Source organism: Antedon mediterranea, chromosome 7 (genome assembly GCF_964355755.1).
Source record: "Antedon mediterranea chromosome 7, ecAntMedi1.1, whole genome shotgun sequence".
NCBI lineage: Eukaryota > Metazoa > Echinodermata > Crinoidea > Comatulida > Antedonidae > Antedon > Antedon mediterranea.
The window spans coordinates 25,738,401-25,754,251 of record NC_092676.1 but is presented as its reverse complement, the minus strand read 5'-3'; the positions used below and the strand labels follow the sequence as shown (position 1 = coordinate 25,754,251).

At 32.5% G+C, this 15,851-nt stretch overlaps 2 protein-coding genes across 2 annotated transcripts in view; both read right to left on the bottom strand.

Annotated features, from left to right (window-relative positions):
* Positions 1 to 1,961: 1,961 nt before the first annotated feature.
* On the bottom strand, positions 1,962 to 9,883 carry LOC140055556 (uncharacterized). The gene is made up of 10 exons (XM_072100892.1): positions 9,851 to 9,883; positions 9,478 to 9,666; positions 8,799 to 8,975; positions 8,241 to 8,516; positions 7,438 to 7,512; positions 6,968 to 7,208; positions 6,269 to 6,517; positions 4,799 to 5,113; positions 3,772 to 3,974; positions 1,962 to 3,335 (listed from the first exon to the last, which is right to left on the bottom strand). Exons 1-10 carry the CDS (start codon positions 9,881 to 9,883, stop codon positions 3,303 to 3,305), a joined length of 1,791 nt encoding a protein of 596 aa, XP_071956993.1. The 3' UTR covers positions 1,962 to 3,302.
* LOC140054394 (uncharacterized) overlaps positions 9,527 to 15,851 on the bottom strand; it is a 20,555-nt gene continuing 14,230 nt past the window's right edge. The window contains exons 7-11 of the mRNA XM_072099372.1: positions 15,109 to 15,281; positions 13,806 to 13,895; positions 10,694 to 10,873; positions 9,957 to 10,209; positions 9,527 to 9,666 (exon numbers count right to left, since the gene is read on the bottom strand). Of these exons, the coding sequence (XP_071955473.1) occupies positions 9,961 to 10,209; positions 10,694 to 10,873; positions 13,806 to 13,895; positions 15,109 to 15,281 (692 nt within the window). The 3' untranslated portion in view covers positions 9,527 to 9,666; positions 9,957 to 9,960. The remainder of the gene's footprint in view (positions 9,667 to 9,956; positions 10,210 to 10,693; positions 10,874 to 13,805; positions 13,896 to 15,108; positions 15,282 to 15,851) is intronic.

Below are 15,851 nucleotides of genomic sequence, written 5' to 3'. Positions count from 1 at the left end.
GGGTCTCGTGTCAGGTCTCTGGTCTCGGGTCTCTAGTTTCGAAACACCCGTTAAAAACAGATGATTTCATTTTTACAGAAACCGGTCCTATATATTTTTCTACTTTTGGATTGGGGGTGGGGGGGGGGGGGGGGGTAGTTGACCGGGGGTAGTTACCCGGGGGGTAGTTATCCTAAGGGGGTAGTTGTCCGGGGGGTAGTTGTCCGGGGGTTGTTATCCTAACGGGGTAGTTGTCCTAAGGGGGTAGTTGTCCGGGGGTAGTTGTCCTAAGGGGGTAGTTGTCCGGGTGGTAAACATCTGGGGGATAACTGTCTAGGGGGTAGGTGTCCTAGAACCCTAATTAGATATAGAACCAGTATTGTTTATGCACTTAGACCATAACTGTTAATATGCATACTATTGTATTTACAGTAACTGTTTATACAAATATAACTAGGCAAAAGTATATAATAAATATATATATATTGAAACGATAAAGATGAGGAAATCTGTGAGAATGAGAAAAATCTGTTATAGAGTCGCTATCCAATCGAGTTTGAACAATACCATGAAGTGGTCTAATGGTTAGGACAACTGCATATCAAGCAGACGGTCCGAGTTCGAGTCTCGGTTGGGGTGACTTTTTCTCATTCTAACAGATTTCCTCATCTTTATCGTTTCAAATTAATTAATTAAATTTCAGTATATCACCGGGCTGTTTAGAATTAATGTTCTTTGCCCGATGTGTTTATATATATGGCTCTGGACAATCACACAGACGACATTCAGTTCACGGATTTTAGAAAGTCACGTGGTAAACTACCGGCCATCTTTGTGTCCAATATTCCTATGTAGAGCATGCCGTTGAATCTTGTTATAATCTAATAGACCACCTGCCAACTTGTTCATTGGCCAATTTCCGAGACATTAAATTAAGTGTTGGCAGGACGTATACCATTCAAAAGGCTTATTATTATTTTGGTAAAATAATAACGAAATTATAAAGTTACAGTGAAGATTTTAAACAACAAAACAAGATGTACAAATATTGCATTAATAACTATAGAGAATCGCTATGCAATATTTTGGACTACACAAAAATCAATCAATAACTCTTTCAATATGGCTGGACAATCCCAGGCAGCCATTAGGTTAGGGCCTATTTCTTGCTCTGGAATCTCAACAGTTTCTTGGCAAGGGCAGAATGGAGCAATTTATCAAGTAGGAGTTTATAGAAAAAAAAGGCACCATTAATATCAGTTCTGGTCGTCACACAAAATAAAAAGCTGATGTAATCAACTATAATCAAGGTTGAGGTTCCTTTTTTGCCCTCGCAGATTTTGATTTTTAAACGTTGCACATAAGAAAAAAGTTACGAATCTTTGATGTAAGCCATAAACTTTTACACTTTTACATCTTCAGCTCGACCCATATAAAATCTCATTCTATGTACTGTCACATCAATCTATTCCACAACATTGAGCAATTGTCAGTTATAAACACTTATATCCCTTTGAAATTTTCCAGCAATTCAACAAACAAATTGATATCCTTAATTGTTATCACTAAAAGGCAAATACCACCCAAAAGTATTGTCAGGAAACAAATAAAAAATACTAGTGTTTAAACTTTGTAAACACAGGCAAAAATTTATAGGGGAAAAAAAAGAATTTTTATTTTTATTATCTTCTTTAGGTTTTTTTTTTAATTTTATATTTTTATCGAAATCTTAAATTTTTATATACTGTAAAAGAATTTTATTGTAAATAGTGTTTTTCATAATTACCAAATCTATATATTTTTATATTGTATGAATGAGTTACTGACTCATTGGTTCATAGGTCGCTTTTGTTTTTCCTGACCTGATTATTTGTTGTTTTTTTTTGGTCAAATAAATAAATGAAAAATGAAATGAAATGGAGATTTACTCTACTCTAGATTTACTTTAATAATAACAAAATACAGGTACATATTTTCTGCAAATAAAAGTTTTAATACATGAGGCTTATAACCTGCTTTTCTATCTAATGTCACAATAATTGTTCTTTTCCTCTAAATTTCGAAATAAACAGTGATTTGATATATATAACAGTACATTTTAAAATTGCCTCTTTTTTTTATACAGTTTAGATTTTTATAAAAACACATTTTCTGCATCTTTTCATGTTTTTAATTAATTTGATATTCCATTTTTTGTACACAAAATGATTAATGCCAAAAAAAAAAGACACAAAAGTCAAATAAATTGTATGGAAATCATTGTCTGTGTTGATTAATATAAATGTATACATATTCCACAGTGTACTTATTACTTTTCATGGAAGTTAATGAGTTGAGATATGAATTTAAAATTTGGCCTATTAGATGTTGGATTACATCATGGGGCCAGGATTAGGTTCTGTGCACAAATTTCACATCATTTTGTAAAAATGACCTAACTCATCCTAGTAGCGAGTTCAAATCTAAATATAATTATTATTATCAATTAGTGTCTAAATTCACAAACCTCTAATTACCACAGAATGTATCGAGATATTTGGCCAACAAATCATTAGGATTGTTTACCTTGGAAAAATATAAGCTTACATAATATATAATACATAGAGCCCTAAGACTGTGGAACACTAGATTTATATAAACATGTTATATACTTGGTACATGATTGAATATTATTACAGATATATATTCTGATTCCAATACAGCATATTGGGATCAAATTTGAAATCACGGATTAACCACGGTGTTCCCACGAACAGCGTTCTTTATATTATTGACTACCGTTAAACAAAGAGATGCAGGTTAGTCATTTTATCTTTTACAGTTTTAAAACTAGCTGGAAGTCCCTATTTAATTTACACAATTATGATGGACATCTCCTTTTTAATGTGGCCATTTCTTGAAATACCGTCATTGTATTGCCTGTGCTTGATTTTAATTCTTTCCAAAAATTCTGCTTTTAGTTATTTATATTTTATCACCATAAACCATTGACACACTTTCAAAGAGCAACCTACTGTAGTAGTTTGTTTTTATCCACAATCAAATTTACAAATATATATACATTATAAAAACATGAATTACTAAATCACTTGAAATAAGGTCAATATTAAAGCATCACTGGAGTCCGGTGGTGTTTTTACTATAGATGGGTATGCAGTTGTCGTACACAACTCCACAGACGTGGTGTAGTGGGTTCACAATGCCACTGCCTAGTTGACATTCAAAGTGTATAATATGCCAGCTGTACGTGTGTACATGTTCATTTATTCTGTGGTTCAGTCGTAGAATCCCAAAAACATGTCAACTGAAGCTTTTTTTCAGTTTCAATCAAATTGAAATGTTGACATGTTGTCTCTCTGAAAAAAAATATAAACAAATGTTAAATAGGCCATTTTAAAGCTCAGGTACATGGCATGAATTGCAAATATAATATTTGGTAAAATGTACATAAATGAAATAACAGAAATTATGACAGAAAAAAACATAATTTCTCTTAAAATGAAGGTCAAATAAAGAAATTAGCAAACTTGTTCTATAAAAACCAGTCAATATTTTTTAATTTATTAAACTACAAAATGGTTTATTCAAATTTTAATTTGATTCATCTTTATTTTTCATGTTTTGGGGTTACAATACATCTTTAACGAAATTTGAAAGGAATGCTTCCAAGCTGTATAATCAGATAACTTTTATCTCTACGAACTTCATACTGTACCATTATTGTTCAAAACATGTCTTTCATAGCTTCTCTACAATATCTGTTCTTCCAACTTTCTTCAAGACTTCCCTTACTGTTTGCCACTGGTTCACATCATCATTCTGCTTGTCTCTCCATTGAATCAGAGAATGCATAGTTGCATCTACAATTGCCATTGGATATTTTTCTTTATTCTGTAACAATTTCTGTCTAGGAATTTCAAGTCTGATGCAAAATTCCATCCAATTTTCATCCATCATCTCAGAAATTGTTAAAAGATGTAAGTCTGTTAAGCATCCTGTGAAATAAATGAAGTTTACTCTAACAATTTAAAAGTGGACTAGATGTTTTTTCTATATGCCTACTTCAAATGGCATTTGATTGGAATTTGGTTTTTTTTTATTTTAAAATTATGATTGGTTTGCGATCGTACCTTAAATTATTTACCAACATTAATAGTGTAATCTATATTTATATTCATTTTTATTGATGGTTAAAATAAATGTTACAAATTGAAATTTATATTCATTCTCTAAATAATTGTGATAATGTAGTACAAGAAAGTTGACACAGTAAAATTGTATTATTATACAAATAATGAATGTTTATGAGTTGGATGGTGAGAAAATTTTACAAGTTGAAAGATTGACTTCTCTACTTTTAATGAGGCCGAGTTGAAAATATAAGAGCAGTCGATTTGTCATCGAATGAAATATTTTCTCCATTCAACGAATACAAAACATTCATTATTTGTTTTATAACAAACTTAATTTAACCATCATAAATCATTGACAAATGCTAGAGGAGAAGCTAGGTCCTTAAAAAAGCAAGTACTCAACTTTGGACACAGAGCAGAACAGTTACAGACGGTTGATTTTCGGACACGATCAGCCAACGTCACATGGCAAAAATTCTTAAAATGTTTACAAAAAGCTGAACGTGCATTAGAGCGGGTTAATTATCACCATTAGATATTACTTTTCTGTAAGGTAGGCTAATTCCAAATGACATGTAATGCGTACTTAACCAATCAAATTGCAAGAATACAAGGTGTGTTATAATTCAAAATGTATAGATACTATAGCAAGTACCATGTATGCTTATAGAACAGTATTATCTAACCATTTTTTGATTGGTCTTGAAATACTGCGACTTCTTCAAAACTCTTATTCTCTAAGTAGGCATGTCTTCTGCACAGGTCGCAAGCTAAACTATTAAGTTCTTGTTGTCTTAAAGCCTTGATTATTGTAGGAATTTGGTTTGCACATCTATCTCTCCAAGAAACCAGGGAATCCATCATGCTGTCTTTGATGTTTCTATTTGTGTCTGTGATTTTATCGATATCTATCCATTTAATGCCAAGTCGCACTGCTAGCCTTCTCCATTCCGAGCCTAAATGATTGCAGATAAATACAAGGTCTCTGTCTTCAAAGCATTCTGCCAAAGTCAGAAGAAAAGATAAATGAAAACAAATAATGTAGTTGATTGGATTTGTTTCAATAAAAAGTGCCAGTTGTGAAAAGTTTGATTACAACATCAGCAGGATAAAAGTTTTTAGTGGACTTTAACGCCCGTATTCTTAAACCGGACTTTAGTCGTAGTTCGAGCTAAAACTAAAAAAATGACGTCATTTTAATTCATAAACCGAACTTCAACTAAATCACCGACTAAATCAGGCCAACCTCGACTAAATCGAGACGGATTTTGATCGATTTTTTTAGTCCTGGAGGGGGCAGGCTAAATGGTCGACTAAATGGTTTTTAAACGATGTTTATAAAAAACATAACAGTCATTGAGTTGTTATATTGGCCAGATATTGAAGAATGAAATATCTATATTTATATTAGCTTAATTGTTATAATAATGAAAATCATCTTTATTTACAACTGTATACAAATTACATTATTTTCTTCGCGCAAGTCCGACTTGAGCTACGTCACGCCATAGCGACAATGGGAGATGCGGCAATTCACCACGCGATGGAATGTTTAGGGGGCCTAGCGCTTTCTTGTCACCCTATGAAGTGCGTGGTTCGTGGCGATCATACTTTGTTGGGGGCCTAGAAAATATAAAAGTTACCGTACCGCCATGGTTCCTAAATATATTTTGAAGATTTTATTTTTTGTTAATCAAATATACTTCACTGTTAAATTAATACTGATATTGTTCTAATAATTAACGATTAAAATTATTTTTCATGCATAGTCCTGATGCGTAAAAAGTGTTGTAAGAAATGGAAAGTGATATCAATGCGCAAAATTTCGTCTGCTCCTCAAATACTCTCTTGTCATTGGCCAATGTATAGCCTTTGTTACCCAGACGTGTGCAACTCGACTAAAAGCTCTACTTCATTAAGTCGAACTGCAAACTTCGACTACTTCGTTTTTTAATCGAATTTGAAGTAATAGCTCGAACTACGACTTTTTCAAGTCGAACTTCGAACTACGACTAAAGTCCGGTTTAAGAATACGGGCGATAATCCTGGGAAGCATGGTTATAATTTTGAATGATATTTACAAACCATAATCTTATGTAAATTGAAATATTATATGGATGCCTGGAATCATAACATTTTATAACGATAATACATACCTGCTTTTGTTTCACCAAATAGCCAATCAGCAAGGTTTGTTAATCCATGTTCTGTTAGAGCCTTGTGCAATACTGCAAGTTGATTTTGTTTACTACTTGTAGTTTTTCCCCTCCAATGATGCATCATTTTGTCAGAAGCCTCAAACTCTTTTGTCTCTGTATAACTAAATCCTAAACAAACACCAAATTGTTTCCAGTTGTCGTTTATTTCCTCGCATACTCTTTGAATTGTCAAGTCATCTACACACCCTATGAATTGTAAATAAGAGATCATGTTGTACAATGGTGACTATAAATCGGTTTAAAGTTAGGCACATTTTGAACAAAACTTGAATGCTGCTATATTATGAAAAAAGAGAATCATGATGACTTTGTCTCACTTTTTTTGTTTGTTTTATATTACAATATGTATTTGTATTTTTCCCCAACTTCCTAAACAAAATTGCTTGTTTGAATGGTCTTATATTTGAAGTAAAATATATTTTTGATATACCATATAAACACACACACACACCCCATACAATGCTTTCATTTTCTTATCTAGATTTCATGTAAACCCTTTTATCCAAAACTGATACATTATTTTGTTGTCAACTATTATGTGAGTTTTAAACTACAGTATTATCATGCATTGTGAAACTTATATTGTCAGTTTCTGTGACGTCCCCAATCAAGGGTAAAGACATGCAATGCATTTACCTTGCGGTACTGCACTATCACCTTGCGGTACTACACTATCAGCAAACAATCTACAGTAATGAGTCACATCCATTGCATTGCCTCCACAAGGCAATACAGCTTGGTCAAACTTGCTAATAATATGCAGATGAGCATTTTCAATGTTTGGACTACATGCACAAGGGATGTACATCTTAGCTTTAAGACCTTGTGTGTTACTCTGACTGAACACTTTTAATTCAGTTTGAAGGAAGCTTAGCACCTAGAAAACATTATAGAATAAATAGACGCAGAATAGGCAAGTTATTTAAAAAACATATGACTATCAATATAATACAATGAAGGCATTACAAAAAATATTATAACAATATTATTAAAAATATTATAGGTATCCTAAAGCTATGTTAGTGATTTTTAAATATAAATATTTTTGAGAAAGATAACTTTCTTGTTGTATCATAAAGGGAATTTGTAGAAATGTATTGACCTACTTTCTTACAGACAGAAGGTTCTGGTTTATCTTCTGCAGACTCCACATTGAGGATTTTTGTTCTGACTATTGTTGTCTACAATAAGAAACAAACAAAATTACAATTAAATGATGATGTGAGCATTTATAAAAGGCGAAAGGCCGAGCTGCGCTGAATTTTCTTGCCATTGGTTGGTGGATCAGTTCAATTTTACCCTCCAAAAAAAGACATTTTTAAATTCAAGAACTATGAAAACAACGTTGAATTCCAGATTAACAAACAAAAGAATAACATACAATCTAATAATATTTACATCATTTACCGAACCAGAAGTACATTATTTTCGGGGACTTCCCCTTGATGTTTCCATTAAACGCAAAATACAATTGTTTTGCCGATTCCTAGCACGCTATGGGAGTGTCATTTCCGGCCAACTAGAGGTACCATTTATCATAAATTTTACATGCGAGAGTAATATTTCCGGCCATCTAGGAGTGCTAGTGAAATAAATTTGCTTCGTCAAAAGCCCCACGAGGGGGAGGTGGCAAAATACTTTGTCTCTGAACCAGAATGGAGGCAGAAATATCAATGGATCGATGTAAACAAATACATTGCAACATACATAATAAATTATTTGTATTCATTATTCTTTGCAGGTACATAAATGTACATTGTAATGTACAGAAAAATCAAATTGAATGTATATTTATAGTTAGAAACATAATAACATAAGTACTGAATCCTTTTGTTTCTATTTTTTACTAATGCCAATTAATTTATGTTCTAGGCTTTTGCTGCTACCTATTAAATGAAAAAAAATGTACCTGTAACATACGGCGCTGTCTAATGGTAGCCACATACAGAATGACTTGATGATGTCCATCAATATTCAACTGTACATGCTCAAAAGATAGTTGAGGTTCATAATTATCGATTTGGAATTTCTCAACAAATTTAGTTGCAGCACGTTGAAACAGATCATCTGGAAGGTAGCTACCGAAATCATGAAAAAGAGAAACGGCACGCTCTCTGTCATATTTAGGTGGTGCTGAGGCTTCAGGTTTCAAGCGTGAAAGAACATAGAAAATTCTTCCCTTGTCCTATTAAAAAAAAACAAGTGAAAAAAGGGAATTTTGTCAATTTTCAGTCAATTTTTTATATAAAATAAAAATTTAGATGGTTTGTCAAAAGAAGTGATTGAAACTAAGTGTCACATAGATGTTTATAGGAAATCTGAACTTTCCAATCATAAAACTTTTTTTTATCAAGTAAAGGGATAAAGAAAACTACAAAAGAGATTTTTTAAATGTGTCTGTAACCTTATTTAAAACTATTTAAAAAAAAACAATTTTAAACTTTTTATGATTTTCTTGTCTTCATACCTTTGTATGCTTTTTTTCACACAGTAAACCAAACTTTTCCATGAGGGACACAAAGAAGTTAAATGTTTTATCATCTGATGAATCACAGAACTCCTCCTTCTCCCATAGATGCCTCAACAGATGTTCCTCTAAAATACCAGTGTTCAGCTTTATCCAAGCATCTCTCAAAGCTGTTGTCTATATTTAAAATTTATAACAAATTGAGTTTGACAATGACAACGTCTTTTACTTTCTTTGAACAATAACAATTTAAAATTAAATTTACTGATTTAAACAAAGAAAAATGTGAAAATTCAAGAAGCAAATTCTTATAAAAGAACCCCATTTAAATATCAATTTCATTAATATGAAAATCAGTTCTTAATAAAAATTGCAAAAGGTTTTTCAACAAAATACAACACTAATTCTATGCAAATAAATTTTAAATTTTCATTCAATTTTTCATCAGTTGACTTTTAATTTGTCATAGACATTAATGGGAATTGTTAATTACAGTATACTAATTTGATTTACTGTGTCACTCATTTTAATGAAGATACTTGGTACATATAATACAGAGCACCAGATAGTAAAACAAAGATTTTCTGGGGTTAAAATGCAAAAACTAATACTACTTTCAAATCGCACAAATATGCAAATGTTTAACCATTTACTTACTATACAACATATATTTGCTAACCTGAAGCTTTGGATCTTCAACAGTGATGACTGTTTTAAACATGTCAACTAAACGCATCAAATTTAAGACTATTATATCCTTTAGAGCCTCATCATCTGGATAATAGAGAATCTCACCAATGTCATGTAAATACTGGAGCAGAACATCTTGGTTATGTATTACTTCTAAGCTGACAACTAAATCAAATATCTGATGGACAAAAAAGTTTTATTACAACATTTATTTAAAAAAAATAAATCTGAAAATGAGTTTTTTACTCATTTTTCACTTAATTACATGTGTTTTTCTTCCGATCTGTATATTTAATGTTTATCTATTGAATAATTAGTAGTTCTCGTCGTGCTTAAATTTGCAATATACTGAATGACAGTACTGAGAATATAATTAAGTATGCAATTGAGGTCATATTCATTTTAAGAAAGCAGGTTTCATATTATTTACATATTTTGATTTAAATTAGTTTTTAAACATGTTTATACCTGCTTAGTTAGATAGAGGTAGATAGATGTGTTTCTTCTTTAACTTTTGAATTTCCTGCTGGATTTGCAGCCATTTTATTGGTAAAATTTGAATCATTTTCCTTGATAAATCAAGTATTTCTTTTATGATGTCACAACCATTGCTCCTTGAAAATGGTAAACTGTTTTCAATGGTAAAGATAGTTGAGCGCACAAGAGCAGCAAATGGTTTGCCTGCCAGGGCCTGCCAGATTTGATTCTTTATTTGTGCAACCTGAAATAAAGATTCATCTGCTGTACATCTGTACACTACTGTACACCTAAAATATGCACTGACAATAACTTGTAAAATGTTAGTAAGTGGCCAGCAGTTAAGACAGTGGAATCCTAATAACGTAGCCATAACATCGGCAAGGGTTTGAGGCTCACTTGCTCCATAGTTCTGGTGGTAGAACAAGTCTTCTTGGATAAGGACTATAAACCATAGGTCCAGTGTACACATCTAGCGCATGTGCACTTTAAAGGACCTACTGTAGTACACCTTTTGAGACGAGTAGTGGGTTACTCAGGTCTACTAGTACATCACAGCCACTGATCATAACTCGCAAACCTGGGAGACCAGTCTTGACTGAAGAGGGCGCCCAGTATAAAAAACTGATAACAAGACATTACATCAAAATAATATAATGGAAGTGGAGCACCAAGGTTAATTATTTATATCACAGTGCATTTTACATTGTTTATATACTATACTATACCCTTTTTTTCTTTTCTGCTTCGGTTCCTTTAAGGCTATTAAAATGTGTACCAATCAGAAATATAGGAGGAGAAGGCTGACCATCATTTGTCTTTGCGTCAGGTCTACTGTTTGTGTATGCAGACTGAATCCAATGAAGAATGAACTCAAGATTTGTCATTCGATGATCATACACCTCACCCTAAATGCAACATTTCATAGAAACCTTTTTAAAAATATTTTTATCTTTCAATTCTTTTATTAAGAGAATTGACAAATTACCTTCTGCTTTGGTTTTCTAAATATGTAATATACAATAAGGGTCATTCCATCTCAGTTCACCCAAAAAAAATGGAATTTTAAACCCTACCTCTTCCAATTTTGATGAAATTTGGTATATGGGTGATTCATAGCAATTAAAGCCAAAATTTCAAATTTTAACTTTATCGGACCAACGGTTTTCGAGATATCGCAATTTCAATTTTCGGTTTTTACGCAAAAAAGGGAGCGGCCGCCACGTTTCAAAGAGCTGTATCTCGGGAACTATAGGTTCGATTTTAAAAACAAAGGTATTTTTGTAAAGGGGAGACCATAAGGAACCTAAATATACTAATTGTGTGTGTTTTATGTTAATTTTAAGTTGAATAAAACTTTGACATATATTTTGACCTTGAAATTGACCCCGTGGAACACGCCCGATTTGTTGGTGACTATCACGAAAAATGTAGCCCTACTTGTCAACTACAACATATAACAAAATTGGAGGGGTTTTTTTGTTTGTTTCCATGAAATTACAATTTGAAGTTGACATACCTCTTCCTTTTAGTGTATTTTTGGTGTTGTTATATACTTATACACAGTGTGAACACTAACTGTTAAGGTGTCTTATTGTTACGCTTTCTCATCAGGCCCACTTAAACAGTAGATATACTTTGATATGAGAAATACTGGGTAACTCACATACTTTTCAAATCAATTTTGACACATAGTTTAGTGTCCTTACTATGTTATTATGCATATTAATGCATAATAAGTGATTGCAGAGAACATACATCAGTTACTGATGCCTTTTTAAAGGTTGTCATCCCCTATTTAAAATCAAAACTACCAACCATGAAAAAAGTTCATTATTTCACAGATGGATGTGGCGGCCAATACAAAAACAAATATAACTTTATTAACCTTTGCCACCACCAGGAAGATTTTGGTTTAGACGCCGAGGGGAATTTTTTCGCTACATCACATGGCAAGAGTGCATGTGATGGCATAGGTGGAACAGTTAAGAGGCTTGTCACTAAGAGAAGCTTACAGCGTTTGACTGAATGTCATATTCTCACATCTCTCAGTATGTTCGACTACTGTGTAATTTTTTATTTTTATTTATGTCTTTAGGCAATGTGGCCAAGGATTACCAATAGTGAATTAATCACTGTCCTATCAGATAGGTGGTAATCCCCCTGATACAGGGGCTATTGTGTGAACCAGTTCACCGGGATAACCCCCTACTCTTTTTCGAATAATGAACTGGGTTCTTTAAAGTACACACAGGTTATAACTGTGTACACTGGACCTACGGTTTATAGTCCTTATCTGAGAAGACTTGTTCCACCACCAGAACTAGGAGCGAGTCGGCCTCGAACCCTTGCCGATGTTGTTGTTGGCTCTTTAGGTACGGTAAACGACGCCCCTGCCTTAACCGCTCGGCCATATGACTCGCTCATATGGACATTCCAGGCATCAACTTTTTTCATGTGGGAATAGATGAGGTATCTACTGTGGAAAAAGAAATAAAGCCGAGATTCAACCTCGCCCAGACCATCAAGGGTACATTACAATATCATCGCTTTGTTCACGTTTATCTGGCACAGATGCAGGTCTACAAACTTAGTACCCAGATAAACCCTCCGGATGTGGTAGTGATTCAAGAATCTTTCAGTGATGAAAATGAAATTGTTGCTGATACACAACCCACCATTATTAGACTTCAGAATTTGTGTGCTGTAGTTATGATGGTGTCCCATTTGGTTGTGGATGTCTCAGAAGAGTTTGGGGATTATCAAATTAAATTTATGCATCCTCATGGGCCAGCGAAAATCTTTTATTGGCCGTCCAAAGAAGACTGTTGTTGGATTCCTGAATCAAATGTACATTGTATTATAGCCTCTCCGTTTATAAAATCCTCTTCGACTAGGAATTACAGTAATTTCCCAAAATGAACGCCACAACATTTCTAAATACTGTTTGAATTGGCCAGATGACAAGGAGTAAAGGCCAGACATAGACAATTGTAACATTATAATAATATTTAGTTTGTAAATAAAATTATTTTTGGAATACATCAAATTGACATTGAAGTAATGCATGGACAGACACCAAAATACACTAAAATAACATAGTAAGGACACTAAACTATGTGTCAAAATTGATTTGAAAAGTATGTGAGTTACCCAGTATTTCTCATATCAAAATATATCTACTGTAGTGTTTAAGTGGGCCTGATGAGAAAGCGTAACAATAAGACACCTTAACAGTTAGTGTTCACACTGTGTATAAGTATATAACAACACCAAAAAATACACTAAAAGGAAGAGGTATGTCAACTTCAAATTGTAATTTCATGGAAACAAAGAAAAAAACCCCTCCAATTTTTTTATATGTTGTAGTTGACACGTAGGGCTACATTTTTCGTGATAGTCACCAACAAATCGGGCGTGTTCCACGGTGTCAATTTCAAGGTCAAAATATATTTCAAAGTTTTATTAAACTTAAAATTAACATAAAACACACACAATTAGTATATTTAGATTCCTTATGGTCTCCCCTTTACAAAAATACCTTTGCTTTTAAAATTGAACCTATAGTTCCCGAGATACAGCTCTTTGAAACGTGGCGGACGCGCCCTTTTTTGCGTAAAAACCGAAAATTGAAATTGCGATATCTCGAAAACCGTTGGTCCGATAAAGTTAAAATTTGAAATTTTGACTTTAATTGCTATGAATCACCCATATACCAAATTTCATCAAAATTGGAAGAGGTAGGGTTTAACTCATTGGGTGATCTGAGATGGAATGACCCATAAACTAGTTTATAAAGAAACTTAACTGTGAGATAAAAATATAAATTTAAATTCTTACAGTTGTTGGATTCAAAACCTTTGCTGGGGCATCAAGATCATCACACAGGTTGAATACTACACAGACAACAGCAAAAGATACCATGAAGATCTGAGATACATGACAATTAAAATAATGAAATTAATAGCTGAATAATATAATAAATAACACACATGTATATGAGTTCTGCCCATTGAATATCTTGTGATCTCAATGGTTAAATCAAAATAAGTTGTTCTATGTTTATTCTATTTCTATTTTTTGGGATACCAAAATTAACTCTGCTTGAGCCTTCTGTTGTACTCATGATTTAATAGTACAAATAGAGTAAGTTATGTTCAAATCAAATGCCTGTGATTCTTCCTATTATTTTCAAGATTCTTTTAGCACATTTTCATGGCACATGGTGTGAATATGATGTTGTTTTAAGGCTGATAAATTTTTGTTTTTTAAAACCAAAGGAAATTAAACAATTTTTCGTTCCAAAACTATAGGATAGTATTTTTTTAAATCCAATAAAAAATCCAATCAATAAGAACAATAAAATCGATAATCATCACGGTAATATTGCTCTAGTCTCTCTTATTGATCATGTCATTTGATTGGACGTGTGAAAATATTATTTTCATCAAAGGTGGCATAGATGGTTATCCTATAGTTCTAGGATGAAAACTTTTTAGATTTCCTTTGTTTTATGTAGGAAAATGCATTATTTTTTTTATCGTCAATCATTATCATCCTAGTGCAAATGGGCCTTGAGTCTACCATATTTATTTTTAAACAAATTAGTGAGGAGAAATATACTTATATGTATCATTTTTGTTTTCCAACTATTTATTCAACAACTAATTTTATTCTCATCAAATACCAATGAATTTTTACACTTTCCCACAATCTTTTGGCACAATCAAGCTATTTGTTGTTGTTTGAAATTTGTATTGTTTAGATAAGTTCTGCATCAAAATGTTCATATCTCGTTGATTTGTTTTTTATGGTATACTAATAAAGTGTATAGCCCTTTTATTTTCCAATTTTCCAAAAATATTCAATAACAGAAGGTTTTTAAATTTTAAATTTGTTGATAAATTGTGTGACTTGATGTCATCAGTTGGTAAAGCAAAACAAGAACAATTTGTTGCCCATCAGCTGACTTGTTCATTTTGAGTCCACTAATCCAAATAGTTGTGTTCATATATTTAGTTTTTTGTTCTTATACTATTTTAGGCCTCAGTCTTTGTATATCTTTATATCTATATATTGTACTGGAAACCTCTACCCCACAAAAACAAAGTAAAATTTATTTAAGCAAACTTGATTAATTTACCCGCTGCATCACATGATAGATTGGTTGGCCTCCAAAGTCCCAGATATTCATAACAAATTCTTTGCTTGTCACCTTTGAGTCACCTTCCTTTTGAAACACAATCTCTCTTTCTCTTTTTTTAAGTTTTTCCTCCACAGTTTTTTGGATGTTTTTAGGCATTTCTGTCTTTTTTTCTGATGAAATTAGTAAAAAATGTTGATTGTTAATTCTAATTCTAAAATGCATTTAATTTTTAGATTGAAGGTTGCCCGAAAAAGGTCATGGTCACTTGCAATATCAATCAGTGCTTGAAAATGTACTTGTTTGTGCCTGTGTCTCCTCTCCAAGCTCCTGACTGCAGCCGAAAGCCACTCATATAGTGTAAGTGGCTTCACTCAGAAAGAAATCTGATGGAATGCAAAGTAACCATCAAAACAAAAAATGCCCTTCTAACAATATTGTTTCCCCCACTTAAATTTATTAAATCTGTGTGGTTACGTTCATAATGTATTATAACATTTTGACCTGTTCACCAGCATTTGTTTTTTTTCTATTCATTTTTAAAACCTATTTTTCATTCTTCAAAGCAACCTGCTTAATTAATGTGTGTGAATTAATATATTAGAATTTATAAATTATAATAAATATCGGATTTAAAGGATCTCTCTATTGCCCAGATAAATTAACTGCATGTGCATAGCACGTATAACGCATGTAAGCATGTTAACAATTTTTACAATTTTCAAAATTCATTTTCAACAAAA